The sequence below is a fragment of the Delphinapterus leucas genome, chromosome 15 (genome assembly GCF_059928025.1).
Source record: "Delphinapterus leucas isolate spDelLeu-1000000601 "Yukka" chromosome 15, BTC_Dleu_Yukka2, whole genome shotgun sequence".
NCBI lineage: Eukaryota > Metazoa > Chordata > Mammalia > Artiodactyla > Monodontidae > Delphinapterus > Delphinapterus leucas.
Genome location: NC_143143.1, coordinates 59,960,489 through 59,984,239, shown reverse-complemented (window position 1 = coordinate 59,984,239; position 23,751 = coordinate 59,960,489). Strand labels below are relative to the sequence as shown.

The following is a 23,751-nucleotide window of genomic DNA, read 5'->3' as shown; positions in this document are numbered from 1 at the left end:
AGAGTTTCCTTCTGGCTTCTCCCTGCTGATTTACTGCCTGTCTTTTCGGGGTCACTCAAGTCCTGCCCCTTCGGACTTCTTTAGATCTGGTGACTCCTACCCACCCTTCACTGTTCGTAAAACTTGACCTTGATGCAGATGCACAGCTAATGATGCTTGCTGTTTTAAACATCCGTTATCTCCTTCAAACTAAACTTATAGAGATGGGCCTGTCACTTACCCAACTTGTGCTAGGCATGTGGTGGGCTACCAGAAAACACTGAGTTGGAGTGTGTCTGAAATAAACTTGTAGTGCCATTCTAGTTGCATCGGCAAGAATCCCTGCACAAGGCAGGAAGGAAGGAAGGGAGGGAAGGTCTTTGGCTTAGCATGGAGTAACAGACATTTGACGGTCTTCTCACATATTTTCCCTCGTCTCAGCAGCAGCCCTGGGAGATGTGGGTGGTATGGTGCTGCCTGTTTGGAGACAGTGTAATGAAACACAGTGGCGCTGCAGTCATGGATTTGAGTCTGTTAACTCTTAAGTCGCTGTGAGCCTCGGGTTCTTCATTTTATTAGATGGGGCTATTTCTTCCTACCTCCTAGGGTGGTAGTAAATACTAAATTGAACGTCAGGTGCCAGTGTTGGTACTCTGTGTTACACATGGCCATTTACAGGTGAAGAAGCAGAAGTGGAAACTGGGAGAGGTGAACTAAGGTGCCTCCTGGCTAATCACCGGTAAACCAGGGTTCCCTTATCTTGTTATCACTTGACTCACCCTGTGTGAGTAGAGATGGGCCTTGTTGTGCAGAGTTGGCTCCGTGCCGGTTATGCTGGTCCTCTTGGATTGGAGCGATCGTCATCACTGTCACTTCTACTCTAATATGCTACAGCCCTTTAGTCTACAAGTGGTGTGACTGTGTCCATCTCACTTGGGCTCTTTCTGGTCTTCCCTTGATTTAGGAGAAAGGATCCTGGGTTATGCTGAGGAGCCCTGCTATCTCTGGTTTGTCATGGAATTCTGTGAAGGTGGAGACCTGAATCAGTATGTCCTGTCCCGGAGGCCGGACCCAGCCACCAACAAGAGCTTCATGCTACAGCTCACGAGCGCCATTGCCTTCCTGCACAAAAACCACATCGTGCACAGGGACCTAAAGCCAGACAACATCCTCATCACAGAGCGGTCTGGCACCCCCATCCTCAAGGTGGCAGACTTTGGACTAAGCAAGGTCTGTGCTGGGCTGGCCCCCCGAGGTAAAGAGGGCAATCAAGACAACAAAAATGTGAATGTGAATAAATACTGGCTGTCCTCAGCCTGTGGCTCAGACTTCTACATGGCCCCTGAAGTCTGGGAGGGACACTACACAGCCAAGGCTGACATCTTTGCCCTGGGCATTATCATCTGGGCAATGATAGAAAGAATCACTTTCATTGACTCTGAGACCAAGAAGGAGCTCCTGGGGACCTATATCAAACAGGGGACTGAGATCGTCCCTGTTGGTGAGGCGCTGCTAGAAAACCCAAAGATGGAGTTGCACATCCCCCAGAAACGCAGGACTTCCATGTCTGAGGGGATCAAGCAGCTCTTGAAAGATATGTTAGCTGCTAACCCACAGGACCGGCCTGATGCCTTTGAACTTGAAACCAGAATGGACCAGGTCACATGTGCTGCTTAAAATTCAGGGCAGAGCATCTTGGGTGTTCTTAAACTAGGTGAGTGTACTTAATTTTGTTCTGCATGCACACTTCCTGGACTACTGGATTCTTCAATCTGAGCCCAGGGAGGCGGGGGGTATGGAGTTGGGGGCAAATGCAGCGTTGAAGAGAACTAAGTGCTGGTTACCAAAGATTCATTCCTCCCAAGTCTCAATGAGGAAATTGAGGGATTATTTGAGTGGGATTATTTGAGTACAAATGAGAAAGTCTAGGGAAGTTTTGAGTAGACATTGCATTTGAGCTGAGTCTCTTAAGTGTTTTAGAAATACTTTCTCATCAATTAATAAATGCTTACTGTAGAAAATGTGCAAAAGAAGTACGGACATTTTTTTCAGCATATAAACACTGTCCCCAATTTGTATCCTTCCTACTCGCACATCCAATTCTGCATAGTTTAGATCATGCTCTTTTAGGTTTAGTTTCCTGCTCTTCCATTCAGGTCTAACCCGAGCATTTTCCATGTCATACTTTGAAAGCGTGGCCTTCAATAATTGACATTCTATTATAGGTACAGTAACGTAACCATTCTCCCACTTCAGATAGCACATGTCCATTCCTCCATTTTAGATACTATAAACAGTGTGTGAGTGACTATTCTTTTAGAGAAATCTTTGCTTATTTAACAGATTGATTGTGGGCTTTCATTTGTCAAGTACCGTGCTAGGCTCTGGGATAACAGTGGTAAGCAAAATCAGAAAACATGCCCCATCCTCATGACTTCTGCGGCTTAGTCAAGGAGAGAAACATTAAATCAGTATTTATCATAGTTGCTTTACAACGAACGTAAGGAAATTGACCTTTCAGGGAATAGTGCCCAGAAGCAAGAGTAGGGAATTGGAAGCAGAGGGGAGCATCCCAGGTAAAAGGCCTAGCCTCTGCAAGGGACCTGAAGCCAGCGGGAGCCTAGCATATTGGAGAGCCTCCAGCAGTTTGGAGTAGTGAAGGATGTAGTAGACAGGTGGTAGTTGGGGAGGACAGTGGCCTGCTGGAGCGTGGATAGAGCTGAGGTGGATAATCCAAAAGTGTGTACCAGGAACAGCACTGGTAGTTCAGTTGGACCAGAGTCTGAGATGTGAGCAAGGGAAATAAGACTAGAAATAAGGTGAAACATGGGACCCTGGAATTTGACCTTGACTTAGTAGGCATTTGGGAGCCATATGCAAAGCAGAGCAGAGCAATGTAGCATAAAGAGCTTCAGCATGTGTAAGCTGATTTGAACCAGAGATTGGGAGACCAGTTGGACCAATTATTTGATTCACGCTAGTAAGGGATGTTGTTGAACCTAAATGTAGTAGCACTGAGGATAGAGGAGTGCTTGGATCTTTGGGGCAGAATTGGCAAGGCAACTGGCCAATATTGAAGAAGAAGGAAGTAATAGATGTTGGGAGATTAATGTCAGTAGATATACATGCTGGCTAGCGTATTGGTCAGATTTGATTCATTTTCCTTAAAGGGAATGGAAAAGAAAAGAACATTGAATACCTACCATGAATGCTAGGTATTTTCACATGTACCATTTTGTTTCACCTTTGCAACCCTGCAAGGGTTAAGTCATTTACTCACGATCCTACTAATTTAAGGGCAGGTATATCTTAACTCATGTTCCTTCTCCCCCCAGCCCCCTTTTTCTTAGTATCAAGATGGCAAGCTGGAAATAAGCTAGACTTAGATTTTGCTGAAGGCTTGAGAGGAGGTGATAGGGAGCGGAAGCAGATCCCAGTGGTCATGAGGAAGGAGCCTCAGCACCTGGGGCACAGAGCCCTCCATTACCTAGGTGGGTTCTTAATCCCTTCTTTCCCTTCATCGCCCTCACATTTCTGGTTGGTATTGGTTAATGCTGATTTGAGCCTGGTTATGCTTCAGTATTCAGTGAACTTACTTCTCAAATGAGTCACTCCAGGTTTAATTCTCCCATTCCACAAACATGATCTTCCAGGTGCCAGGCCAGTTTGTCCTACTGCCCAGTGAGTAAGAGAACAGCGTTCTTAAAGCTAGGTTTGGGGTAGTACCATGTTCGAGCCTAAAAAGGGTTGGCTAGACAGTATTTTAATTGTATTTCATGCTGTCACTTTCCATTTCCATCTCATCTTTTCTACTTTAAAAAAACCTCTTAGAATTCAAGTTTGCCCTGGGGTAGAAAGAAGGTTGTCATTGGAAGAGGGATCTGAATTTGGGTTAGGATTATGGGGTTGTCATAACTAATTGAAATCATGGCTCCCACTTGGACATCCACACTTGGGATTTGTGCTTTGTTGCAGGGCAAAGTTAAAGTTAAAGCTTAATAGCAGTGATTGCTTCAGGTAGGAGAAATAGGTGACCTTGGGATGAGAAAAGATCAGAAACATAGTTACAGCCAAGTGTCCCAGACTCTGACAACTAATGAGGACAGTGCTTGGTCAGTTGGTACCTATCCTACCCTGTCCTAGCTGGGCACTTAGAACTGTGGGCCGGGTCCAGGGCCCTGGTCTTTGTGACCAGGAGCTGAGCCTTGTAGTGCCAAAGGTTCAAATCAGTTGTGGTATAAGTGAGTATTTGGCTGGTTAGAGAATCAGAGGCTTGAGCTGGGAGGAACTATTGAGTCTAAACTCCCCTCTCTCCCAATCAAGCTTTATAGATGGAGAGGCTAATTCCATATATTCATTCAACACATTTATTGAGAAACTATTTGCCAGGGACTATTTCAGACACAGAAGATACATTAGTGAGCAGAACCAACAAAAATTCTTACAGTTGTAGAGCTTACATCTACTGGGGAGACAGACATAACTTAGCTGTGGGTTAGTGGAGGGATATAGACCAGGATAAGGGAGATCAGAATGCAGGGAGGTGAGGGATGGAGGTGTACTTCCAAGTGGAGGAGATCAGGGTTGGTCTTAAGACAGTGACCTTTGAGCAGAGGTTAGAAGGAGTAGAGGGAGTGAACCATGAGGATTTCTGGAGGAAGAACATCCCAGACAGAGGCAATAGCCATTATAATAGCTTGAAGGCTAGATAGAGTGAGCAGGGAGGAGAGTATAGGAAAAGAAGCTAGAGAGGTAATTAGGAGTCAACTAGAATAGCCCTTGTAGGCCACTGTGAGGATTTTGGCCTTTAATCTTCTGGTCATTGGTGTGTTTTCAGCTGTATGATGTCTGATCTTTTGAAAGGATCACTGTACCTGCTGTGCTAAAAGTAAACTGAAGGGAGCAAGTGAGGGGACAAGATGGGAGGCTACTATGATAACCCAGGTGAGAGATAATGGTGGCTTTGAACAGTGGAACAGGGGAGGTAATGATTGGATTTTGGGTGAATTTTGAAGTCAACCAACAGGGTTTCATGCTAGGTTGAACATAAGATGTGAGAGAGAGGAATTAAGGATGACTACAAGTTCTTGGCCTTGGAAGCCATTGGAAGGATAGAGAGGATCAAATGAGATGGGGAAGAACAGATTTGACTGGAGAAAGTTAGGTCTTGGTCATCTGAAAGTTTGGAATGCCTGTTTAGAATCCAAGTACAGAAGTTGAGGGACTTCCCTGGTGGTCCAGTGGTTAGGACTCCACACTTCCACTGCAGGGTGCAGTGGTTCCATCCCTGGTCAGGGAACTAAGATCCTGCATACCCATGCGGCTCGGCAGAAAAAGAAAAAAAATCACTGGTGACCAAGTACAGAGGTCGAGTAGGCTGTTGTATGAGTCTAGAATTCAGAGGAGAGAATGGTCTAGAGGTACAAATTTTGAGATGACCAAGGTTCTAAAGTGGGCATAGAGAAGATTTCAAAGCAAAACAGCTTGGAGAGAAGGAAAGGAAGCCAGAGATATAGGAGACCTGGGCATGGTGTCCTGGAAGCCAGGTGGAGAAAAGACCTCAGGAGGAGGAAGGAATCAGCCGCAGCGTGTTCTGTAGGTAGGCTGAGTGAGATGAGAAGAGACTGGCCACTGACCATTGGATTTAGCGATTGGGAAGTCATTAGTGTTCGTGAGCAATTTTGGTGGCTCATAATGAGGAGAACCCTAACTAGAGTGGGTTTCAGAGAGAATGAAGGGGTGGAATTGGAGACCGTGAGAGAGTAGGCCAATGATTCTCAAAGCTTTTGGTCTGAAGGCCCCATTGCACTCCTGAAATTGAGGATTCCAGAGTTTTTGTTTTGGGTTATATCTACAGGTATTGGTATTAGAAATTAAAACAGAGAATTGTTTTAAACGTTCCTTTCAAATGAATAGTAATTCAGTTACATATTAACATACAATTTATGAAAAATGACTTTTCAAAAACGTATTTAGTGAGCAGAGTGGCATTGTTTTATATTTTTGCAAATCTTAACTGCCTTGATAGTCAGCTGGACTCTTACTTGCTTTTGCTCTGTAAACTGGTGCTGTCACTCATCGTGTAACTTCTGGAAAACTTCACAGTACACTTGTGAGAGAATGAAAGTGGAAAAGGCAAATAACTATGAAAAGTTTTGGCTTCGTGTACTGCCGAGCTACAAACCACATTTTGATGCCTCTTCCTGAGGAATTTTACTGTGAGGGGGAGCTGAGAAGTAGGGAGAGACCTAGAAAGAAGGGACTTATTCAAGGTCCCAAATGAAGGGGGCAGAACTTGTGTGTCCTGATTCCTGGCCAGCTTTCCTATGAAACTTTTTGTCGTGGGTCAGACTCTAGCTGCATAAAGGAAACCCAGTCGTTCCCAGTAACAGCGTGATGAAGGAATGGTGAAGGAACACCTCAGCAATCTAGGATTGTAGATTTCAGAGTAATGTTTAAATTGGGGCTAAATGGTTTCAGTTTTTTGCAACCATGAATGGAATTGCACTTTGGGTTGGAAACATGGGATTCCTCTGAAAGGAGTGTTGCCTCGTGGACTGTCCAGAATCAAGTCCCACTTCTGTGCTTTACTGGTTCTGTGACCTCAGGCAAGTTATTTTACCTCTCTGGGTTTCATCATCCATAAAGTGGAGTAGATCATACTTATCTGATTGAGGTTGTTGGGGGAGTTGCAAGAGGCTGTGAAAGTGCCCCGTAGAAACAGTCTAAGTGAGATGCTGGACGGCACAGTCTTAGATGCACGCTTGGGCTTGAGGTGGAAGCGTTGTCTTCTGTTCCTCTGAAGATGGTGGTCTTTAGTTGCCTTGTTTCTGAGGATTGCCAAATAGCTTTCTTCTTTGAAACAAAGCTATAGTCAAGGCAACTCTATCCAATTGCTTGTTCCAGAAAAATGTCTCTGTTTTTAAAGGTTACTCGGTGAGGGGTCCTAGCTCTCTCTTACTTGTCACTTTTTGAAGATGTTTAATAATCCCTAATGGTTCCTACCATCCATCCAAAAGCCTTATGCAAAGCAGGAAGCCAGCCAGACTGATGTTCCAGGTACCACTGCCCACATGTTACCGGGGAGGTTGCTGTGGGATAAGGGACTCTGCATTCATGGCCAAGTTTGCTGTCTAATACACAAACCTCAGTTACCTAGGGCCTTTTGAAGCCAGGGCCTTGAATGATGTTTATTTGGAGTGGGCAGCTCAGGTCTGCTGAAGGAAATCAGATGTTGTTGTGACCTAAGGGGTCATAGAGAATGTTCTTTGTACCATATGCGATCTTGGTAGCTGCCCAACATCAGAAAGAAATCGGGCCTAATTTCTTGTTGAAGTAATAAATGATATATTATTCTCTGGCCTAGGGTCCAAAGATGTGGCTCTGGGCTAACATGTTGGGTATCCGGTTGGCCCCTTGACCTGGGCTTCAGATTTTGTTTCTGTTTTATGAGATCTGAGGTTTTTTAACATGAGGATTCCTAAACCCCTAGTCGAGCCCCTTTGCTGGAGATTCAAAAGCTTTTTCAGCTCATCTCACGGGCAGCAAGCAGCACATATGCTTACACTGAAGCTGTAGAAGCCAATTCAGATCATTCGCTTCCTTTCGGCTGGAATTATACCCAAATTGTGTCACATTATAGGTATCGAGTTAATCAAAAGTAAGACTAAAAACTTAAAAATGGGGGGGGAAATGTTTAATTAATGTGGTTTGTTTTAAACAACAGAGTCTTCAAAACAGGATCTGGGGTAGGGGGGCGGGTGGTGGTAAATTTTTAAAAGATTTTAAGTGCAAAATTGGGAACCCAAGACTAGAGAGGTCTCCAGGCCCCATCTCTGAGTGTGACTTCCTGACCCAGCCATCGGAACTAACCCAGGAACACATAAGACAGGCCTTTCTCTCACAGGACTGCCCTCCCTGTGGGAAGGGGCAGGATGAGACCATGGGTGAGACCTAGCTTCTGAGAATGTAAGACCCCCACTTGGAGCCTCACCTCCTGAGTCTAGAAGGCTAAGGCTTTGATGGAGGGCAACAGTGCCAGAGATGATGATAATTTATGGACATCCCTGGGCTGGGTGCTTTATGACCATTATTTCATTTACTGCTTTTCAAGTAACTTCCTGAAGCTCTCAGAGCTAGTAAGGGTCAAAGCCTAGATTTGAACCCAGGCCCAAGTCCATGGCTGTAACCAGTATGGTGTATTGCCTCATGGAATTGCCTATAAATCTCAAATGTTTTCAAAATTCAACAAACAGTTGAGCCTCACGTATATTGCGCGGCACTAGGTGGGGCAGGAAATGCATTCTGAGTTGAGTAAGGTGGACCGGAGGAGCCTGGCACTTAGTCGGTTTCCAGTTGGGAGGTTGTTTCTTCTACTCTGAGAAGGTTCAGAGTGTGCTGGTAAACACCTAGGTAGCCCAAAGGACAGCGATGGAAGAAGGCTTCCCGGAGAGGGTGTGACTGCCGAAGAGACCCAAGTCAGAAGTCTGATTCTCACAGCCCAGAGGCTCATCCCTCTTAGTGTCTGGTGGAGCCTTGAACTGCCCAAAGGGAGGATGGGAGGAGCAGAAGACGGAAGTGCCAGCCTCACCTTGAAGTGGATGATTAGGTCCTTGGAAAGAATGGAAGTTTTAGTTAGATTTGGGGGCGGGGGTGTTGGTATTTAGCCAGTGACTATTAATTCTTAGATCCAAGCAGAACTAGAACTGCTGAGCATCTTTTGAGTCCCTGTCTATAACTGGAGGCCCCAGCCTTGCTTTTACCCTGTCTCACTAGACGTCACGGGGCTGTGTGAGAGCAGAGGGTTGTGGGTTTGCTGCTCTTTTCCCTGGGAATGTAAAGCTCAACGTTCACTGAAGACCTGGCAGTTCTAGGAACCATTGGTGTGCAGGCCATCCCTTGGTTCTGGGTCTGTCTACTGGTGTTTCTTGGGAGATCCCCCAGGTGGGGAAGGCTGGTATTTGTAAGGCCAGGTAGCTCCCTGGGCGCCCGCTTTTGCCCCTGCTGTTGCCCTCTCTGTCTGTCACTCCTGCTGTCTCAACACAAGGAAACTGAGCTGTCTGTTATGTAATGGGGCTGGTTGCCCACAAGGATAATCTGTCCCTTGAAGCTCTGCAGGACATCAAAGCATTCATGAGGGGACAGGCCTGCCCCAGGGCTGTTGTTGCTCACATTCTCCTCCTCCCTGGCATCCTTGGCCCCTGTCAGCCTAGGCAGCATCCCTTTGGGCAAATCAGAATAGCGCCTGTAATCCTCCAGCTGTGAGCAACGCTGCCTGACGGTTGGGGTCTTTCCAACTCCCATTTCCTCTTACGCTAGGGACACAGATACTCCCTCCAACAATAACAGCTCTGGTTCTAAAAACCTGTTTTGAGGGGCCCTCTGACTTGTGCAGGGCAGAGGCCCTGCCCTTTTATCTCCAGCCCTGAATTAAGTGCTTTTACATAGAGTATCTTATTATCACGTCATCTGTGCAAGTGTTCTGTTATCTGCCGTCACGGTGCAGATGGGGAAGCTGAGAATCGTTTTGACACAGTTTTCAGAGGCAGGATTTGAAACCGGATAGCTGACTGGAAATTCCACTGTTCTATCCTGCCTCCTACAGCTTCTTTGAAAGCAGCTTTTGATGGGTTTATAGGTGGGTTCCCCCTCCTATTAGCTCCACACGAGAGGCCCCCAGGTATTAGTGTCGGTGCTGCCCGTGGGCATCTTTCAGAGTCTGACAGTCTCGGCACAGCACACCGCAGCAGGGCCACCTTCTGCTCCTTCAGGTGAGATCACCTGTGTGTTGATTCCTCTTGTGTCACACTGATACAGCCTCAAACATGGGCAGGCGAGGCAAGGCTGGGATGGTGAGGCACCCACATAACCAAGGGCCAGGCGACAGTGGCAGAAGCCACACAAGCAGGCAGAGGTTAAAATTCCCAAAAGGTTGGAAAGCGGGAGACCCAAAGTGCATCCCCTTTGGGGGCGGCAGGAAAGCACTGGCACTGAGGGGGTGCTGACAGGACAGTCTATGCACCAGGACAAGGAAGGGCTCTGATGTGACCCAAAGGCACCCTGTTGTCTCTGTTCCCCAGGACCTGGCAGAAGCCCGTTCTGAGTGAGCTTAGCCTGGACACTTAAGGTTGATGAGGATCCAAAGCAAAATGGCAGGGTTGCTGGGTTTCTCCCTGACCCATCTTCCAGCTCATTTATTGACTCTTGACCAAAGCCGAGGGCTTTCATGATTCGTCCCTGTTGTTGATGTGGCTGCCTGCAGCCCTGTGTTGAAAGATTCTGAGGCCAAGTCAGATTTGGTGAGCAGGAGCCCTCGTATGACTGGCGCTTGCCCAGCGGTGGTCTTGGTAGTGTAGACCCCAGTGCTGTCCTCTAGGAGCTCACAGGTTAGCTGTGGACCTAAGACAACATTTAGTTGTAGAAATACAGGAAGAAATACAGGAAGCCTGGAGAGAGTGGAGGGAAAGCTTCCTGGAGAAGGTGGTGCCTTGGGCTGGTTCTTGAAGATAGGTTTAGGGGCACCTTGTAAGCCAGGTGGTGAGTGAGGAGGTCACATCTCAGGGATTGTGTGAAACTCGCCCTGGCACACTGAGGCTTTGTTGGGTACAGGACTCAGCTGGTAAGGGGAGAGGGGACTGTCGTTGTAGTGAAATCCCCAGTTGGAGGGGCATTCAAGATGAGGACCTGGAGAGAATGCCCAGGGTTCTGTCTTGATAAACTAGGGCAGCAACATATAAGCTCCCAGCCGCTCTTTTCATTTCTACTAGTGAGTCTTCGGTGATTTTACAAAATCAAAGGAAATGGAGACCTCCTCCAGCATTTCTAGGATTCAGAGGCATGCAGGCCTTAAAACTGCCAGCAAAGTTTAAAATAAATCAATACTGTAAAATACTGCAATGAATTTCCCAACTTTAAAGGAATTACGCTTTCAGTTACAGGTGCCAGGGGAAAGCTGTAACTCAGCCTGCACTGTACACAGGTCAGAATTCTGTATTTTGTTTCTTTGTAAAAGGAAGTGATGTCTAGGGACTCAGGAGGAATGGATTAGAGCCACCCAGGCACACCTTAGGGCATAATGAAGAAGATGAAAATGCTTCTATTTTCCCAGGCTGCATAAAGGAGCCAGAAGTGGGGCCTGGGCAGGTAATCTTATGAATGGTAGGTAACCTTGGCTTTTTATAATTCCAAGGCCTGGCACCGGAGCAGCAGTGGAAGGCAGGTGGGCTCTGGTACATCGTGTTGGATTTTGGTATTGACCCTCTGTTCCAGTGGGAAAGACACAGATGATGGGAGCCAATTGACTCATTCCGTGTTTACTTCCATCCTTTTGTAAAAAGGAAGCCCTTAAATGTCATGTACAGCACCCTTTTGTTTTTTTCCTTTCTGCTTTTTTCGTACATGTCTAAGGCATGTCCTCCCAGAGAGTTCCAGTCTAGGGCAAAGCTAAGGCATGGACTGAAAAAAGGGTAGTGCTGTCAGATCTTGGCAGAATACATGGGCCTTTCCAGCCCAGCCCAGCCTTGTACCAGACATAAGGAGAGCTGGAAGTGACAACTAAAGACTCATTTGTTGTTAGTAACCAGATTGCAGGCTTGGATGTGATGAATGTTTGGAAGGAACCCTTGGTTTCATGGGACAGCGGAAATGAGTGTGAATGTACCACACCCGAGACCAAAGAACAGGGTGACTTTCACCTTCCAAAAAAAAATTGCTTGGGAGTTTAGGCCAGTTGCCTAAACTGAAATCCAGATGTCACCACTGAGGTGATCCAGAGAGCCTCCTCCCTCCCCGACCCTGAGCATCTCGGGGCATGGGCACCAACCAGGTGTAGCATGGAGAGCCTTCGGGAGCACATCACTCCAGCCCAGTGTTTTGGAAGTCCTATAGCAGGGGGACACCTGTCCCCAGAAGTCCAGTTTCCCACCTACTCTTAGAATTTCGTTGAGATGGTCATACGATAGTGATGACATAGGCAGACCCAGATGTGCCTCTTCAGAATCCACAGGCTCATGTTACACACCCTGGGTAAAGTTTAGAAAGATTGCTTCCATTTTATCAGTGGAAGGAACTGAGGGTGTCAGGAGTAAGAAGTTTTCTAACTTAACAGATCCAGAGTCTATCCTGTGACCTTGAAGACATCAACATGCTATTGCCACATTCCTCCCTGCTCCCCCTCACCAGCTCGCACCCCCCCAGCACACACACGGTGACCACAACAAACTTCAGCACTGTTGGTTCTCAAAGTGTGGTCCCCAGACTGGCAGCATCTCCAGGAAACTTCTTAAAAATAACGTATTTCTGGGCTTCCCTGGTGGCTCAGTCGTTGAGAGTCCGCCTGCCAATGCAGGGGACACGGGTTCGTGACCCGGTCCGGGAAGATCCCACATGCTGCGGAGCGGCTGGGCCCGTGAGCCATGGCCGCTGAGCCTGCGCGTCCGGAGCCTGTGCTCCGCAACGGGAGAGGCCACAACAGTGAGAGGCCCGCGTACCGCAAAAAAAAAAAAAAACATATTTCTGACGCCACCTCAGACCTACAGAGCTGGAAGCTGGGGGTGAGTGTTTCAACAGGAACCTCCAGGTGATGCTGATGGCACGCTCAGGTTTGAAAACTGCTCTGGCAGAAGAGGGTAAAGACACCATCTGCCTAGCATCCTGCAGTTCTACCCTTAGAAAGCTTGCATCGAGGTCTGAGAACTAGGAGGACCTGCCAGGTTCTAATTGGGGCTCTGTCTTCTGTACTTACGTAGCACGGGGCTTTGGACAGGTCACGCCCTGTAGGTCGTCGTTTCCTCATCCAGAAAACCAGAGTATAAAAGGTGGTCCTCTTTCCCCTCATCCCTCAGCCCCGGTGCGTTCGAGTTCCACAGTGGGTGTGGTTCTAGGACGGGGACTCCTCTAATTCTTGCTTAGTTTCTGCCTTGTGCATTTGTCTTGAGGATGAGGTGAGGCCCTGTGGCCATCTGCTCCTGGGGGGAGGAGGAGGAGGAAAACAATTGAACTTCTCCTCGGGCTTCCCAGGTCCTGGGGAAGTGGGCTTCTAAGCCATGATAACAGTGAGCGTGTAGGGGTGCCCTCCGGAGAGTCATTCAGAGACATAACAGATCCCTGCGAGGCCGCTGTGATAGGACAGGAGGTCACTGTTAGAGGAAGGGGAAGTTGAGGGGCAGCAGGCATAGGAAAGGGGGAAGCAGTGGGGTTGGAGTTGGGCTTACGTCTCTGAGTGGAGTCTTAGACGTGGCTTTGAACCAGACTGGGAAACTTCACTTATTCTTTCCAGGCATGTATTAAGTACCTACTGTGTGCCTGGTGTGGGCCGTGGAGATAAATATTGCTCCCGGCCTCAGTCCATCTAAACCTTAGGCATCTCTCTGAGTCTTGGAGTCCTCATTTATAAAGTGGGGTTGCCAGCACTTACCCATAGGCTTTTTGTGAGTAAATGAAAAATTCATGTAAAACTAGCCTAGGGGTGCTGGGTATGCAGTAGGTACTCCACAGCTGTTGAGTCCTGCCGTTCTTTCATACCAGTTGTTGGCCATGCTGGTAACAGAGCTAGAAGTTGTATCTCAGAATATATGCAGGTTCTTGGCTCCCCCTCACCCCCCCCCCAAAAAAAACCACTGAACGTAAAGCGCCTTCATGGGCACGGAGTGACCTCCATAGACCCAGGGTTGCCTTCACAGCCTTTATTTGATGGCTGAGTCTTGCTGTGTTTTGTTCTAACCCCCTTTGTAATCAGCTTCTCATTAGTTGACTGATGTATCTTACTCTTCTGAGTCTGTATTTGCATATTCATTCTGCTGTAATTATGTCTCAAGGACATAGCATTTTGTTTTTGTATTTACTTTTGCTTTTTAGAGCTGAAAACCTGTGCTGTCACATGGGCAGGCTGGTGGTTCTGCCAAAGAGCAGCTTTCTAGCGCTGGCATCTCACTGGTTTTGTTTTTTTTTAATAGTTACATAACATTAGAACCATGATTGCTGGCTATAAAATTGATTTTGAGAGCCACTTTAATTTGTAAATTGGGAAATACTTTCTATTTTGGGTTAAGGAAAGGAGTACTGGGGACGGAGGTAGAGGGAGAAGGTCTCTACCAGGAGCAGAGGGGTGGCCCTTCCCTTAAGGACAGTCCTTCAGCTGTCCTGCCGTGCCTTGGTTTGAATTCTGTATAGGCCTTGGGGTGGAGGATGGCCCCCCTGCCTTCCACCAGACCTCCTTTCAGGAACCCAGGAGAGTCCTTTTTTGCACTTGTTTAGCAAATGCTTAAGGAGAGCTTTTGCGGAGAGCTTTTGCAGCTTGCTGGGGGTCTTGCATGCACTTGTTTCTGTGTAGGATCAAGCCTGCTACAGCCTGGAGCCTTTATCATCTGTAAGGCATGGTGGGGAGGTGCCAGGGAGCACTTTCTCTTACCTAAACTTACTGAGCCCGGGCTGTTTGCCAGGTTCATACTCTTCCCGTTTACTGTCTCGTTGAATGCTCACGTGCATCCTAGGTACGGTGTCCGCCCTGCTCCCACTCCAGAGAGTGATTTGCCCCACTGGCCACGTGGCTAGCGCGTGCCAGCTCCAGGCTAAAGCTCGGGTGTCCGTGCTCTTTTCCATCGAGCTTCCAAAGATGTTGCAGCACGGTACTGTCTCAGTGCTCCCAGGAGCTCAGAGGACCAAGTACTGGCTTTTTGTTGAAGAAGTAACAGCAACCTGTATGACGTGTGACTTAAGATGGCCCTTGAAGAATGGAGAGCAGACAAGGGTCTTCTAAGCAGGAGACACAGTGTGAGCAAAAGCAGAACACTGAGAATTTGTGGAAAGAGCAGATCTTTGGTTTGGTTCACGCAGAGGCTCAAGTTGGAGAGTGAAGTAGTGCCAAGTTGCCAAGAGCCTTGAATGTCAGCCTAAGAAAGGTGAACTTCATCCTACAAAAAAGGTGGCGGTGATGTACAAGGCTGGATTTTTGGCAGATGAGTCGGTCACAATGAGGGGAGAGCTGTTAGCCCCCCAGGGGAGGGAGATGAGATGCTGCACCTGACAGTGCCAGTCTCCAGAAGGTGCAAGACTGCCCTGGCACCTGCCCGAGCACAGGAGGGGAGAAAGGGCCACCACTGACCAGGGCAATTACAGACCCTGTGCTTCCATTTTTGCTTTTGAATCTGATATGCCGATTAACCTAGGTTTGAATCACCTCTCTGCCTCTTATCAGCAGGGTGCCTTGGGCAAGTCATCTAACTTTTCTGGGCCCCCATTTCCTAATCCATTAAATGATGCTCCTTTAACAGTGATGCTCACTGTATGCTGTTGTAAGGACAAAATGCACAAGAACCAAAGTACCCAGTGCAACTCCTAACACACAGTGGGAGTTCAGTAAAATGGTGGCTGCCTCTGTGTAGCTCCCTTGTTCTATTTTTGCCGGATCTCATAGGTTAATCATTCGTTTCTGCTTCACTTCTCACTGACAATTTGCAGTGCCCTTCTTTTCCCTAAGAGAGCGCCAAACCCCTTAGCAAGTGCCCCCAGTGAGTTCCCCTCAGCACACTGGGCTTTGGACTGCTTGCTGTAACCAGAGTCCATATGGTCTCCTTCGGCCCCAACCACTCTGGGCATGACCTTGTCTGAGCCACGCCGTCCACAACCACAAATTGTCCCGTCCCCGTATAGAGGAGCCACCTCTCCCCTTTAGCTCTGACAACTCCTTAGACATCTTCCTCCTGGCTAAGGGCCCAAGAGGGGAGGAGATCTCTCCCAGCAGCCCAGCCTCCCCCTAAGCCCTTTCTCTGCTAATCACAGCAGCCGCAGCTGAACCCCAGTCTCTTTGGGGGCCAGTTGAGGCTGTTGGCAGCCTTCATTTCATCCCCACACTTAATAAGTTGAGGAAGGGAATTAGGGTATCCCCGCAACTGACTGCCAATTACCAGGGCTGTTTCTGGAGACAAAAAGTTCCCCCTTAGTTTGTCTTGAGTGAGTTCCACCCATACCTGTTTACCAACTGAGTTGGTTAAGAGACACACCAACCCCCAGGCCCTGACAGCCTGGTGACTTCCCAAGGCCAAAAAGACCGGGTTTAATTGGATCTGCATCCTCAGACATAGATGGTGACTCAGGGTGCAGATCCCCAGAGACCTCCAAATCTCAGAATCTTAGGTCTTGCCCAATGATTCTTCTTTTTGTGCATTTGGCAAACTTAAATACTAGCATTTTGGGCAGCACACTTCAGGGATTCGGAAGGTTTAAAACAATATCAAGCAAGTCAGCAATGGTGACACCACGGCCACTGCTAAAATATGACCGAGTCTCCTTATCTAGGAGCTTCACAGTGACTGCTTGCTGCAGTTTGCATAGAACCAGTCGCTGCCCTGACTGAACTTGGGACATTCTAGAGATAAAGCTGCCATGTGTTTGCATCCACATGCCATCCTGGCTTTAAGCTCTGTCCACTCCCTGTCTCCCAGTGAGCCATGCCCTGCTGTATCCTGGGCCTGCCGCTTGCAGCCATGAGAGCGTGTGTCCTCGTTGTGCTGCGTGGGCTGCAGGTTGGGCTCAGCTGACACACATAGAGCCCACCTCCTCTTGGTGACATTCGTCCACTTTAAGGGAGACTCAGGTTCTGCTTGAAAGCCTGTAGAAGAGGGACCTCACCATCCTGCTGTTCTGTTTGGAAGGGCCCTGGTGCAGGAGCTGGAGTCGCCCTCCCACCCTAACCCCCCATCACAGCGCCCAGGCCACTTTTGCCTGGGAAGCCCGCATAGCAACCCTGTGCTGCCTTCTGGTTAGGGTGTTTCCTCAATCGAGAAGGAGCCTACAAAGCTCGTCTTGATTCTCAGTACTCCTTGGGTCCTGAGAATCTGAATGTTGAGGATATTATTCCCCCAGAAAAACTCACGTGACTTACACACACTGAGATGCTTCCTGTGCCTTCAAGGGGATTGCTGTGTGTGCATCCTTGGAGTTAGAAGGACCCTGGGTAAGGACCCCTGGTCCCAAGCCCCTCAGCACATGAAGAAACCAGATCCCCAGAGAAGAGTGGGGAGAGCTCGATGAGACTGGAAGCCGGCTTTCCTACCTGTACTCTCAACACTGGGCGGGTCAGTGTCTCTTTAAAAAAAAAAAAAAAAAAATTTAAATAAATATATATATATATATATATATATTTATCTTTGGCTGCGTTGGGTCTTCGTTGCTGCGCGCAGGCTTTCTCTAGTTGTGGCGAGCGGGGGCTACTCTTCATTGTGGTGCGTGGGCTTCTCATTGCAGTGGCTTCTCTTGTTGAGGAGCACAGGCTCTAGGCGCACGGGCTTCAGTAGTTATGGTGCGCAGGCTCAGTAGTTGTGGGCTGTGTCATGGACCCAAGTGTTTTACATCTACTGCCTCATCTCTCTCAACCACCCTACTAGGTAGGAGCTGCTGTTGCCCCAGTTCTAGAGATGAGGAAATTAAAGTTCAGAGACAAGATGTGCATGGCTAGTAAGTGGTAGAGAAAAGGGTTGAACCTAGGTCTGACTCACTCCAAAGCTCCTGCTTTTAACATGTAACTTTGTAATGTAAAATCCCTTCCTAGAGAGACAAAAAGAGCCTAAGTGGAGTTTAAAACCCATTTAATCCCTTCACCTATAAACAGATTCCCTCAGAGAAGGCTTCCAGAAGGCTTGGCTGAGGTACCTCTGCATGGGTCTGGGGTCCAGAGCACAACGGGGGATGCAGTGCCAACCAGGTGGTGAGCAGCCTTCTGGCAAGTTCCTCTGCCAGCCAAGCAGTTGTCCTTTCTGTCCAAGGAGACTGAGGAACCAAACTGCTCCCATTAAGGCCATCAGCAGGTTGGAGAACAGAGGCTGGGGAAAGCTGAGGTGGGAGCAGGCAGCCATGGGGCTGGGGACCCAGTGGGCTCCCACGGCCAACTCCCTCCCCATGTCTTCAGCTCGCAGACTGGGAATGGCTGGGTGAACAAAAGATTACCCTTTATTCTAAAAGTATGGCCTTCCTACCTTGGTCAAAATGTCATTTCTTTGATGAAATGACGATGAAAGTGTATGGGAGTGGTTTAAAAAACTGTTCTTCCATCTCCTACCCCCACCCCCGGCTTTGAAATTGTACTGTCCTTCAAAATGTGTAAGTTTGGCAACCACAGGATTTAAAAATCTCTGGGAGCCACAGCTAAGCTTTATTTTATTTTAATTTTTTTTAAAGTTATTTATTTTTGGCTGCATTGGGTCTTCATTGCTGTGTGTAGGCTTTCTCTAGTTGCGGCGAGCGGGGGCTACTCTTTGTTGCAGTGCAAGGGCTTTTCATTGCAGTGGCTTCTCTTGTTGTGGAGCACAGGCTCTAGGTGCGTGGGCTTCAGTAGTGGTGGCACGCGGGCTCAGTAGTTGTGGCTCGCGGGCTCTAGAGCGCAGGCTCAGTAGTTGTGGCATATGGGCTTAGTCGCTCCGCGGCATGTGAGATCTTCCTGGATCAGGGCTCGAACCCGTGTCCCCTGCATTGGCAGGCGGATTCTTAACCACTGTGCAACCAGGGAAATCCCACAGCTAAGCTTTAACTCCGCACTTTTACTCCAGTGCAGGCTGTGGTGAACAGTCCTGGGTTCAGATTTGAGCTCTGCCACTCACTAGCAGTTTACATTATCCGAGCCTCCTTTTCCTTCCTAGCAAATGGGGATGCTGCCAGTTCCGCTCTGGGGTCAGCTGTAAGGAATGAGGATCCCCAGCAGTGGGGCAGTCAGGGAGCTCTACCTTGTTATTAGTTGTGTTGATGGTCTTTTTGGTGTCTAGGGGGGTCACACACTCAACTATGTATAACTTATCCGGAGTCAAAGTTTAATTCAGGAACTTTCTCTCCTGTGTTTTCAAAGTGCGAGATTTAAGAATGAGGGCAGTGAAGCTGACGGTGGAGGGGGAAGGGAAGGGTAGCTCTCCACTGCCACACCTTTACCAGAATGCCCCAAGGACAGCCAGATGGTGGCAGAAGCACCCTCAGCACCTTTCGACCTGCTCAGGCCTAAAGGTGGATTTTTTTTTTTTTTTATGTGGACCAGTTTTAAAATCCTTATTGAATTTGTTACAATATCGCTTCAGTTTTATGTTTTGGTTTTTTGGCCGTGAGGCATGTGGGACATTGGAAGGCGAAGTCTTAACCACTGGACCGCCAGGGAAGTCCCCTAAAGGTGGACTTTTTGAAGTCCAGGGACCTAGAAATCAGAAATACCACGTGGCTGTTTGAGAGGACCAATTTTCTGTGGCTTCGCACAAAAGTGTCACAGCTACTCGTTCAAAGGGCGGGCCAGTTCCCCAGGTGACCACTCAGGAGGTGGGTGCTCCTCAGGAGGGCTCCTGCAGGCTTCAGGGTGGCACTCGAGTCTGTGCTCTGTGCTAGGGTAAGCAGGAACGCTGAACAAGAGTCCTCACAATACTCTTTACTTTATACAGACACGTCTATCTATGAAAAAGGCTCTCCCCACGGATGAGGAATTTTAGTCTCAGAAGTTACTTAGCAAGTTGCAAAAGGTTAAATGGGTAGTAAATGGTTAACTGGGATCCAAATCTAAAGTCTAGTTTTCTCTATTCCTCTCTGCCTCTCACCTATTTAACAGGAAAGAAAGTCATCTGACTAGCATACTCAAGTTGTGGTTTACTGGGCGGGAAGCCAAGAACTCACCCTTACCAAAGCTCCCCTAACATCCAGCCTGGTCTTATCACTGTAGTTGATGATGCCTGTGATAAACTAGATACTATGCAAGGCCTGATATGCAAAGCCTCCTTTGTCCAGGCAAAGGACCGCGTAGGAATTATCCCCATTTTACAGATGAGCAAACTGAGGCTCAGGTTACTTATTTTCAGCATATCATGCTGGAGAAGCCCAGAGGCAAGGTAATCTCAGGGTCACAGAGGGCAGGCCTCTCCTTCTAAGCAAGATTAGCTTCAAAATGAGTCATTTTTCATTTGTTTCATACACCAGACAGCTGGCTTTTCATACTCAGATATCAACATACCACCCTGGGGGAATCAGCGGCTCTGGCACTACTGTCTGCTCTAATCTGTCAGAGGGACTGAGGCCAGGGAGCCAGGCTTGGTGCATCATTCCTCTAAGGCTCAGCTAAGCAACAGTGGTGCTCACAGTAGGGCAAAACCAGGGACGACTGTGCTGTGGGTGGCTCATGGCACAGCATATGAGGTCCTGTCATCAGGGTAAAAGAAAATGAAGTAGACATTATAAATGGGATAATGGTGCCTTCAGTCTCCAGGTCTACAGAAGGGGAATGGCATTAGGGTAAGGGATGGGAGGTCAGAGAGCCCCGAAGCTTACCCAGCAGGAGCTTCACAGCAGATAGGGACAACAACCTGGAAGGCCGTGGTGCTGTGTTTGCGGTCTCTGAGCCCTGACCAGGGGACCAAAACAAGGCAGAAGTGCAGGAGCAGGTCCCCAGTGTGGCGGGAGTACCATTCAAAGAGTACAGGTAGTCTGGTGCTCTGTCAAGGGCTTGGGCTTTGGAGCGGGAAGATCTAAGGTTTAAACCCCAGCTCAGCCAATTACTAGCTCTCATCTTTATCAAGTCTGTTTTCTTAACCTACAATGTGGAAATGTCTACCTTGCAGGGTGTGAAGCCCAGTGACAGTCTGTGTAACGGTGTCAGTGAGATACCAGGAGGTACTTAATCACGCTGCGATGGCAGCCTTAAATCACATCCCCAAAACCAAAAACCTCACAAAAGTCATTCGCTCAGGCAAAAATTCCAGACAAGATATAAATTGGCCTCATGTTAGTCTTCCCTGGAGGAGACAGTGTCCTTCCTGCTTCGGGCCTCAGGAACTGCGAGTCTGGTTGCACCCCCCTTCCCCTTGCCGTCAGCTCGGATGGTGCACACCTCCTCCAGGAAGCATTCCCAGGGACCCAGCCTCGGTAGGGACTCTTCTCTGTTCTCTGGTGAGTAGGCACAGGAAGACCACAGACCCCCCACTAACCATGCTGTGTGTCCTCTCACCACCCCCTAACTACAAGCTTCCTGGGGTACAGGGACAACCCTCTGCTCCTCTGAAGACTCTCAGGTTGCCAAGCACAGAAGGAGCTCGAATACTGGGTGACTGATAGGAATCGGGAGTTAGCATATGGCAATAAAAAGTTAATTCACGGGCTTCCCTGGTGGCGCAGTGGTTGAGAGTCCGCCTGCCGATGCAGGGGACGTGGGTTCGTGCCCCGGTCCGGGAAGATCCCACATGCTGCGGAGCGGCTGGGGCCGTGAGCCATGGCCGCTGAGCCTGCGCGTCCGGAGCCTGTGCTCCACAACGGGAGAGGCCACAACAGTGAGAGGCCCGTGTACCGCAAAAAAAAAAAAAAAAAGTTAATTCACAAACTTCACGGAATCATTCATTCAGCACGACAGGAGTTTAACATAAAAATATGGCTATAAAACCCCTGCCTTTGGTTGAGTTCCTACCAAACATCCCAACAAGCCAGGTGCACAGAGGGATGCTCAGCCCACCCCAGGAGGTCGGCCACCTCTCCAGCCCCCAGTGGCTGCGAAGGGAGCGGCTGGGGTTTCACTGGCGCTATTTTTCTCCCGCGCTCCACTGTGTCCCCACCCTACCCTCAGAGCCCAGTGGGCGAAATGGGCACACGGGGAGGAAGGGTTTTCCTGACACAACACAGCCTATCAGTGACAGAACCAGGAGGCTCCTCCGTGACTCCCCCCGTACCCACTTCCGCACAGGAGGTCGGCCCTCACAGGGGAAGGACACAGCCCGCAGTCTGCAAACACAGACTGTTTCATCTGGAAAGGGAGCTTGAAATCCAGCTGCAGCTAGCTGGAGCCGGCCTGGCTTCAGAGAATGTCCCCAGTCTAAGTCAGCCACAGTAAGAGGTTAATGAGAAAGACTGGAAGACTTGGGTTTGGCCTCAACTCTTTGGACTTCCCAGATGTTAAAGAACCCCTGTGGCCTCCTTCCACACCCAGCCATCTGCAAAATGGCAGAAATGTCCAACAACTCTCCTTAGCTGACAAGTGGCTCAAGAGGTGGTGGAGTTCATACCTGGTGGCCTCCCATTCTCCACAATGGAAGGACATGGACTATGGAAACAGGCAGTAGGACAGGGCAGCCCCATGAGGAACTAAGCACCTGCCCTTGTGCAGCCAGAGGACTTGTCCTTTGCCTGAGAAGTCACCCCTCCCATCTTTCACATCCTCCTCACCTACTTATGCTCGTCCAGAGCAAGTGCCCAGTGAGTTCTCTGAAAGGCACACTGTCACCCCGGCTGTGACAACACAGACACAACCAGAGGAGTGTACCCCCGCATGGCAGCCTCTTAAGACACACTGGGACTTCCCTGGTGACGCAGTGGTTAAGAATCTGCCTGCCAATGCAGGGGACACGGGTTCGAGCCCTGGTCCGGGAAGATCCCACGTGCCGTGGAGCAACTAACCCTGCGTGCCACAACTACTGAAGCCCGTGCGCCTAGAGCCTGTGCTCCTCAACAAGAGAAGCCACTGCAATGAGAAGCCTGTGCACCACAATGAAGAGTAGCCCCCGCTCACCACAACTAGAGAAAGCCTGTGCGCAGCAACGGAGACCCAATGCAGCCATACATACATACATTAAAAAAAAAAAATATATATATATATATATATATATATATATATTTTGTTGTTGTTTTTGTTCTTGTTGTTAAAAAGAGACACTGACCTGCCCAGTGTTGAGAGTACAGGTGGGAAAGCCGGCTTCCAGTCTCATCGAGCTCTCCCCACTCTTCTCTGGGGACCTGGTTTCTTCATGTGCTGAGGAGCTTGGGACCAGGGGTCCTTACCCAGGGTCCTTCTAACTCCAAGGATGCACACACAGCAATCCCCTTGAAGGCACAGGAAGCATCTCAGTGTGTGTAAGTCACGTGAGTTTTTCTGGGGGAATATCCTCAACATTCAGATTCTCAGGACCCAAGGAGTACTGAGAATCAAGACGAGCTTTGTAGGCTCCTTCTCGATTGAGGAAACACCCTAACCAGAAGGCAGCACAGGGTTGCTATGCGGGCTTCCCAGGCAAAAGTGGCCTGGGCGCTGTGATGGGGGGTTAGGGTGGGAGGGCGACTCCAGCTCCTGCACCAGGGCCCTTCCAAACAGAACAGCAGGATGGTGAGGTCCCTCTTCTACAGGCTTTCAAGCAGAACCTGAGTCTCCCTTAAAGTGGACGAATGTCACCAAGAGGAGGTGGGCTCTATGTGTGTCAGCTGAGCCCAACCTGCAGCCCACGCAGCACAACGAGGACACACGCTCTCATGGCTGCAAGCGGCAGGCCCAGGATACAGCAGGGCATGGCTCACTGGGAGACAATGGATAAAGGTAGGACACTTTTATATGTAACAACTTGGTAAGGCTGTCAGTCCTCCTACACAGCTTTACCAAGTTGTTACATATAAAAGTGTCCTACCTTTATCCATTGTAGAACATGCCTGCACATATTCAATGCTGAGTAAGTGATTGCTGTTACGATCATCATAGAGAAATAAGGAGCTCGGATGTACTGAGGGAACTTAGTCCGAGAGCTGAACTAAGAAAGGGAAGCATTTGCCAGCACCTTCCTGGACACCTTTCCCGCAGGGAACCGTCTCAAATGCAGGCTGTTAGAGCCACGGTGGAGCCGGCTCTGGAAGCACTTAATGGAGGCTCGTAGTAGAAAGGCTGTGGGCAGTGAGACCGGGGAAGATGGGGCTGAGTGCCAGTCCTGCTGCTCTGGTGTGGGCCAGGTGGCTCCATCTCTGGGCCTGTTCACTTGTTAACTCCTCACTGGATGAGCTTGTCAGGCAGGT

General features: G+C 48.8%; 1 protein-coding gene across 1 annotated transcript in view; it reads left to right on the top strand.

Annotated features, from left to right (window-relative positions):
• STK35 (serine/threonine kinase 35) overlaps window positions 1–23,751 on the top strand; it is a 41,496-nt gene that overhangs the window by 13,527 nt on the left and 4,218 nt on the right. The window contains exon 3 of the mRNA XM_022592828.3: window positions 944–1,693. Coding sequence (XP_022448536.1) covers window positions 944–1,656 — 713 coding nt within the window. The 3' untranslated portion in view covers window positions 1,657–1,693. The remainder of the gene's footprint in view (window positions 1–943; window positions 1,694–23,751) is intronic.